Consider the following 8,921-nt stretch of genomic DNA (forward strand, 5'->3'; position numbering starts at 1 on the left):
CTCGTGTACTCGTTCAACTTTACCATTCGCGCTTCATCACGCGGCACCTCATTCTGCGTGAGGCATCTAGCATCTGGCATTCCGATATTACGGCAGTTGTCTTAAATGCAATTAAGGTCACCATGTCAGGAAATATTGGTATAAAATAAAAATTAATATTCTCTTCAAAACGCTTTTTTTCGGAGAACGTTTTCCAGAGGTTTAATTATTTAAAATAAAGAACAGAAAAATAAGAGTCGGTAAGCAAACAATAATTTTAGACTTACACATTCGGTATATGTAGCAGAATTCTTATTTCGCAGAGAGAGTTTGCATGTAAAATAATACTAATAATGTCCAATGATATTTTCTTCAATAAATGTTTTAACTTATTAAATTTGTGATTAATATTTTAGAAGATCGCCGTAATAATTCTGAATTAATTTAGTTAACAAATATAATTATCAATATTATCAATAAATAATAAACAAAAAGGAGCATCAACTAACGCAATCCTTGCGAATACTTATGTTCCTTACATATCTGAAAAATAGAGATTAATTCAAACTATAAAATGCTTTTTTAGACGTCTCGCTATGATGATTTTTAACAAGGTTACGCTATCTTAAAATATATCTCTTTTTGAGGGATAGAATAAGTGAACTTTTGATAAATATTAACAAAAGGGGACCCAGCTTCAATAATCTTGACAACATACATCAAAATTAAAGTCATTTCGTGGCTAAGTCCCGTTTTGTCAATATTTACCAAACTTTTAAATTTTGTTTAGTAGTGTAGTTATTTTTTTAATCGAAATCCGTTAATTTCTACTTTACGATAAACTCTTATATTCACTTTTCACAATTTTTACAGATTTTAGTGTTGCTGTATGTACAAATTTTCTATTAAATAATACATAGCAATACTTCTTATCAATACTGCTTTCATTTTGTTTCCTACTCTGGCCGCAACATTATTGACGGCGTTACGAGCTCACGGTAAATTTTCCACCGACAATTAATCTCCCGTAAGAATGTTCATGGTGGAAGATTTCATTATGAGAATGTCGATCTTTAATAGTATCTCATCAGTGGTTACACTTAACCGGTTTAACACTTTTAAATATTATAGAATCAGTCATTAGATACTAGAACACATGATTTATACAATTATATCTGTTATTTACGTTTAATTCCCTACATGCTATTCAATTTACATATTGCATATTAAATACTATTTTCATTCTTATAGTTTACATTACAATGTTTGCTTTAGTAAAATTTGAAGACAGCACATATTACGTATGTCGGTCGTCTAATGTTACTGTAAATAAAGGCATTTACAAAGTGATGATATAGTAATAATTGTAAATACTCAGCGATCATTATAGCGAAAAATAGTAAATTAAAATTTATATTTTTATCTGTTATTATAAATCTATAATTATATATATACAATTTAGCTACCGCAGCTCAAAAATTACTAAAATTAAGCTTATTTAACATGTTTTTGCATGAAACGAAAGAATCTGATAGAAAAAAAATTATCACTGCATTGCGAATTGAGATGTTAATCGTTACAGTTTACCTTTGTTCAGATTATGAAATTTATCGATGGCATACAGGAACATAAGGACATATACATATAGTAAGTGCAGAAGTTAAAATGGACTAAAATAAATATCTTCTGCTCTAATTACACGGATTTTCTGCTTCAAAACACAAATTAATTTTGATAATTGTTGAGTTTAGAGACTTCACCTCCGATCTTGATCAAATTTGTTTCATTCAACGCATTTTTGCATAAAATAAAAGAATTTGGTAAAAAAAAGTGTCGCTCTGTCTCATGAATCGAGACAATAATTATTAAACTTGACAAATATTTAGGTTAGGAAATTTATCACATCAATGGCATTGAAGGTTACACAAATTCTCTACTTTGTAAACACAAATTCTTTGCTTTAAAACAAAAATTTGCTGCTTCACAAATCTAAGTTGACTGTTTTAAAAATATAAATTCATTGCTTTACCTTTCCCCGAGGGCAGATAGGGTAAACCTTCCTTTGCGTGGGAAATCGTAAAATAGTACTTAATATTATATATGTATAGCAAAAATGTGATATTATTTTTCGAACTTTTTGTATTAATAATTTTTTAACAGATAACGAGTAACAACTAAAACCCGTCGGAGGTTACATCAGAGTGCTATTGTCCGTATAACGATCTGGACTTATTACAGATTACGCTTTAAAGCCGATTCTATATTAGTCGATCTATTGTATATTGCAAGTCGATCGCATTAGAAAAATGGACGATGTACCCTAAGAAAAGTGGACGTTGCTATGTAGTTTACATCCATTTTGTCAGAGGGCAGTAGTGCGCGGCAGCATTCTGCGGTTACAGATTTTGGGCCGTCATGTCCTCTCTCAAATTTTTCTCTAATGTGACTTAGTCTTCCGGGCACCTATGTGCTTTTGGTATAAATTATAGAGATATAATTTATTTAATATATACATATTATATATATAGACAAGGTAATTATATAAATTAAAAAGTAGCATGTTATAATTGCAATAAAATATTTCTAAAAATATGTTTGAAATTTATAATTATTGATTCAACGTCTCTTGAGATGAGAATATAACATATCTAATTAATCTAACCTATCGCCGTTTTAAATATTTTGTCATATTATAGATGTTATCATAATTCTAAAACTAATTTCAGAATGAGTCGATAGTTGAAAATCTTAAGCCTTAACCAATCCTAAATAGATAACTACGATTTTTCTCATTAACATTGTATTGAATCGTTTAGCTCGATTAATGGGAACAAAATAAAGTTGAATTTAGTCAGGATGTTCTGGCTATACAATCCCAGACAAAAGTTACTCAAATTTGAAATTAATGAAAGTTTATACTTTTATAAGTTAAAATATGCGCTATATCATTCTATATGTATAGAACCTAAATAATGTCAGTTGATGTGATATTTGGTATTATAAATGAATATATTTCTATTTTTGTAGTCGATAAAAATTTTTGGACATAAATTTTCCTTGAAATTAACTGTAAGAAACGAAAGACGCATATTAATAATATTTAATGTATATTAGACATGGTACTTAAAAATCAAAAAGATATGTAAATTAATCTTCGTATTATTGATATTTTTGAGTTGTCACGTTTTGAGTAGTAGACTACATAACTTCGAAGTGACGTTATGTGATCCATTCAAAATTTTATTTACTCTTAAAGTTTCAGAATATTGGCAATGTTGCTACTTTATAATTTTGATATATGTGGGAATATGTTACTGCTTGGTGGAAATAAATCGTTGAAATCGCTAAAAATCGTTAAAATTTATCAATTAACCCATTTCAACAATTTTCAGATATAAATTTACTGATATAGATTTTAGCGATTTATTTCCACCAGAGATAATCCATAAGAACTCGTGCAAAATTAAATTGGATAACTCGTGAACTAGATAGAGAATTGACTTCAGGTTTTACATATATCTTTGGATAAATAGAACTAATTTATTAAATTTTCGAATTATTGTCAATGTTAGTGCCAGTACATCCTTAAGAAAATCGATAATCTTAGTTGTACAAGTTGGCTGTTGATCAAATTCGATTGCCTGATAAGATTTAGGACTACCAGCTACTGACTCATTATAAAATCAGCCTAATGATAATCTTTTGATCAATTTAAATAATAATTTAAAATATTTATATAGATGACACTGGAAAGTTTTCCTCGAGGAGGAAAAAAACCTGAAGTTAAAGGATTGGCAGATGTAAGTACATAATTTCAGTCTCTGTCTCTTTATTTCTGAATTAAATCTATTTTAATTTATACATTTTATAAATTAATATTTTAAGAACAAAAATTAAGAAAATGTAATGTTTTATTTAACCTTCTGCAATATGGAATTTTAACTTTTCCATCAGTAGTAAGGGTTTTCGATAAATAGAAAAAAAATTTTTTTACTGCTCTGGATTATATAAAAATCTGAAAAAATATGGTATACCTAACAAAGTTTAAATGAGTTTTTACAATCATAGAAGTTTAATTGTATGCTATTTATATTTTGTAGATTTAAATTTATCTATCAGAATTTACAATCAAAATATTAATAGTGCTTTTAAAGTAGAGTTGTGCTATATATTTCAAGATTACATTCACATAGAATATTTATGTATTATTTATATTAATTTATATGAACTTTTTTCATATAGATAATATATGGTAAGCAATATAAAATATGTAAATAATTATAAATTGTTTAATATAACACAAAAAAATATAATTAAGTTTTATGACTGTTATTATATTTGACTTTAATATTGATAAATAAAAATATATAAGCAAAATAGAAGTTTTAATACAGTCCAGTGGAATGATAAGGAACATAGACTTTGATGACCCATAGATTGTTTACATAAATGATATGTAAAGCATAATTTACATAGTTTATATTAGATATACATAAATTATTATATTTTAAACATAAACCTCATATTTTAAAGACTCCATGTTATTTGTGGAGAGTAAAAATGTTAGAATCTGTATTTTTTATTAAATTAATATGTATGTATATATCTGGATATATATTAACATTTTTTATATCAATATTTTACTGGTATAGTTTTACATGCAAAAATTTAGCTGTACAATTATATAGATGCAATTGATAATAAATACTTTGATTTTAGCCATTTGAGGAGAAGTTTAAACCCAAGAAGAAGCGTAAAACACAGACGAAAAAAGAAAATGACAACGTAATTATAAAAGACATAAATTTTATTACTACTACTGCAGATCGATTATCTAAAATTATGCTACGTGAAGGACTGATACTCCTTGGCCGGGTTTCTGAAGTATCGGAATATGATTTAATAGTGTCTCTCCCAGGTGGATTCCTAGGAAAAGTACAAGCTACAGATCTCAGCCAATCTTACACTAATTTGTTGCAAGATATAATTAATGCAAGAGATGTTCAATCGAATGAATTCAAACCTTTACCAGATTTATTTAATCTTGGTGATTATGTGACGTGTTATGTAAAAAGTATAAATGTTGAAGATAAATGGTCTTGTAGTTTATCTATGGAACCGCAATTAATAAATCAATATGTCCATACTAGTTATCTTGTAAAAGATATGAAAGTGGTTTGTACTGTCAAAAGTATAGAGGATCATGGTTATATAATTGACATAGGTGTAGCAAATGTTAGAGCATTTCTTTCTACTGAAGATATTGATAAAGGAAAACAATATTGTAAGTAACTAATTTTTATATAATGAATTAATATCATATCCATATTATAACATATTTTGTTAATATCAGAAATTATATAGTTCCAGGTTCTCAACTTTTGTGTGCTATCAAGGAAATAAAAACAGTAGATCAAATGTCTGTTATCAAATTGTCAACTAAAAGAAACAAGATTGACAGTGCTAACGTACACGACATAACGTCTTTAGATGTTTTAACACCAGGAACAAAATTATCGCTTTATATAACAAAAGTGCTTTCTAATGGCCTGCAAGTTAGGTTTGGGAAAAATAACGTTGGATATATAAATCGAATTTATTTAAATAATCCTTTATCCACATATGTGGATAATATGGAAGTGATTGGCACATTATTATATATATTACCAACTGTAAAATTAGCGTATTTTAGTCTGTTGACTGATACATCTGAAAAGGAAAAATTACCTGTAGGCAATATTATAAACAAGGCTAGAGTTCTATACAGAGAATCTAGCGGAATAATCTTCAAATTATCTAAATCTGGTCTACGTGGATATATTTCTTTGCGAAGAACCGATGTTCCATTTACTAAAATTCCAGTCGAATTCAAAGAAGGTTCCACACATAGGTGTAGAGTACTCGCATATAGCTGGATGGAACACTTTTATGTCTGTACAATGGAAGAAGAAATTTTGAAGCAAAAATATTTTTCACCTTCTGATCTCAGTATAGGCGATATCCTTCCTGTGACCATTACACATATCGAAACATCTCGTGGCTACATACATGTACAAGCAGGAAAGATTTGGGGAACTGTTCCACTGGAACACATATCCGACAGTGGTTTAAGCGCTCTGCATAAATTGAAAGTCGGAGACAATGTCGAAGCGAGAGTTTTATATACAAATAAGATTAATCAAGTAAAATTCACGCTGAGGCAGTCGCTAATAAAGAGCAAATTGCCAGTTTTATATGATTTTGGCGAAGCTAAATGCGGATTAAAATATCATGGTACGATCAGTATAATAAATAAGAATGGTATATTAGTAAGATTTTACGGAATGATAAAAGGATGGGTTCCACGGATTACATTAAATAGCGATACGTATGATATGAATTGGAATTTTTCTGTTGGACAGACAGTTACAGTGTGCGTTGAATCAGTAGAAAAAGATAAATGTAGAATGACATTAAGAATCGTTTCCGAAGAAGAGAAACAATCCGTTAGCTTGTCGATTGGAGAAATAATTGAAGGAACAGTATCGGAATCATCTATTAAAGGAATATACTTGAAGATACAAAAAGGAGATAATAAAAACGTCGTGACAGGTTTCTTACCATCGGGTCATATGGCTCCATGCATTGAAGTCGGCAGTTTACTGGCATCAAGATGCAGTCCTGGAGATGTAATCTCAGCTTTCGTATTTGCCACAAAACCGACTATAATATTGTCACGCACTTTTACGACGCAAAAGAAATATATGAACTTTGATTCATTAAAAGTAGGAGATTGCATTCCCTGCACAATTCGAGATATATCGCAAGATGGCATAAGAGTTATCTTGCCGATTGAAAATTACTGTAAATTGGGATTTGTACCGTACAAAAACGTAAGCAATTTCGAAATGTTGCATACAAATCAGATATTATTCGTTAAAATCATAGCTATCAATACGCGAGAGAAACAACTGACTCTAACAATGTCATTGAAAAATATATGGGACAGCCCATCTGAATATGAAGTCAAGATGATGACAGCGGTGGATGTTTTGAGTTTGTACTTTAGCAAATTATCAGAGCTAGCAAAAAACACTTTTTACGAGAACAAGCCGATCTCTTCGGCAATTTTAGGTCAAAAAATTATTGGTACTGTCAAGAAGATAACTGAACATGGTCTAGTGCTTCAGTTAAGCAATGAATTGATGGGTACAGTACGCAAGGATCATTATTGCGGCAATCCTCAAGTGGGGGACAAAGTGTTTGGTACGATTCTGTGGAAAGATTACATCAATGAATTCGTCGATGTGTCTTTGCTACCAAGAATAATAAACAGCATTAGTTCGAAACAAAAATTACTACCAGAATTACCCACTGGAATCGCACTAAAAGCAGAGATTCTAATGATTACTAAATGGTTGATACTTGTTCTCGTGAAACGTAACGGTGCAGGATATTTGGCAGCATTACCTGTCCGTCGACATGTGAACGACATTTTTCCCGATCTAACGCCTTATAAAATTCACGCTAAGATTCGCTTGTACGTTATAATGAAGAGAGATGAATCTGATATTATGCCGATTTGTATGCTAAAGTCTGCATTCGAAATTCCAAAGAATGTGATCGTAACAGAACTATCTTCTACCAAGAACAAACAATTGAAGAGAAAAAAGATGTCTGAGCGACACGATGTTGATCTTGAAAATCCACCAAAGAAATCACTTAAGGAAACTCCGGAGGAAGCTTCGAAGAAAGTATCGAAGCAAGTCCCGAATAAAGAAAATAAGAAGAAAACTAAAATGGAAGTCGAAGAGGAGAAAAGTAAAATAAAAGATATAGATGAAAATTCTCTCTCCGAGTCGGACGAAGATTCTGTCGATGAAAGTGAAATGAAAGCGAGTAAGTTAGCGAAACGATTGCGTGTTCCGGAATTTGGATTTTCTTGGGACGACAAAGCAAAATTGACCACTTTTCCTAATGTTGAAACGTCTAGCGATGACGAGGAAGAGTTTGAAGAAGAGCTTAAACAAAAGAAGAAGAAAAAGAAACTGAGTGCGAGTGAACGACGGGAACAGGAACGACAGAAAGAACGCGAGATTCGTCAGCGAGAGGAAGCTTTGGTGAGCAATCAGGCACCCAATTCGATCGATCAGTTCGACAGATTAATTTTGTCGAGCCCTGATAGCTCGTTAGTGTGGCTGCAATATATGGCATATCATCTGCAAGCAACAGAGATTGACAAGGCGAGAGCGGTCGCAAGACGGGCAATCAAAACGATCAATTTCAGAGAAGAAAATGAACGTTTGAATGTATGGAACGCATGGCTGAATCTGGAATCCAGATACGGCACCGCCGAATCTTTAAATGATGTATTCCAGGAAGCTGTGAGGACAAACGACGCATATAAAGTATATATGCACATGTTGACCGTACACGCGGATGCCGGTAGAAAAACCGAACTTGAGAAATTAATAGGTACTGTGATCAGTAAGTTCAAACAAGATTCCCAAACATGGATCGACTGTGGCACCGCGTTATTGAAAATCGGCATGAAAGAAAAATCGCGCCAAATCATGCAACGGGCATTGCAATCTTTGCCTGCATCTCAGCGTAAGTACACATACATATATATTGCTGTAACTTTTAATACATGCGCGCACGCGCACGACACACACACACACACACACAGTGCTAAAAAAATTAATTTGAAGACAGATTTTTTGTAATATTTTAAGATGGAAAGTCTAATATGAAAATGTCGAGGCTATGATAGTTTTTAATTGGGAATAGTTTAAAAATTATGAATGACGGGGCTAGAATTTTATACGCTTAGGAACGGTAAAATGTGAAAGTGCTGAATTTTATTATTATTAGAGAGAGAGAGAAGCATGAAGTTCGAGAAAACATCTTTATCTCATCTTTCGTAATTTTTAAATTGTTTCCTCGACATTTTCATATTAGAG

At 31.2% G+C, this 8,921-nt stretch overlaps 1 protein-coding gene across 3 annotated transcripts in view; it reads left to right on the forward strand.

The window, feature by feature from the left end:
* The first annotated feature begins 2,434 nt into the window (after positions 1-2,434).
* LOC108755561 (protein RRP5 homolog) overlaps positions 2,435-8,921 on the forward strand; it is a 7,258-nt gene continuing 771 nt past the window's right edge. Inside the window, exons 1-4 of one of the 3 annotated variants that reach the window (XM_018498643.1) lie at positions 2,435-2,512; positions 3,720-3,779; positions 4,699-5,263; positions 5,344-8,568. In XM_018498643.1, coding sequence (XP_018354145.1) covers positions 3,720-3,779; positions 4,699-5,263; positions 5,344-8,568 — 3,850 coding nt within the window. In that variant the 5' untranslated portion in view covers positions 2,435-2,512. Of the gene's footprint in view, positions 2,513-2,835; positions 2,974-3,006; positions 3,049-3,719; positions 3,780-4,698; positions 5,264-5,343; positions 8,569-8,921 lie in introns of those variants that run through there. The other 2 variants (XM_018498644.1, XM_018498645.1) reach the window with 2 other exon arrangements.

This window comes from Trachymyrmex septentrionalis, unplaced genomic scaffold, assembly GCF_001594115.1.
Source record: "Trachymyrmex septentrionalis isolate Tsep2-gDNA-1 unplaced genomic scaffold, Tsep1.0 scaffold88, whole genome shotgun sequence".
Taxonomy (NCBI): Eukaryota; Metazoa; Arthropoda; class Insecta; order Hymenoptera; family Formicidae; genus Trachymyrmex; species Trachymyrmex septentrionalis.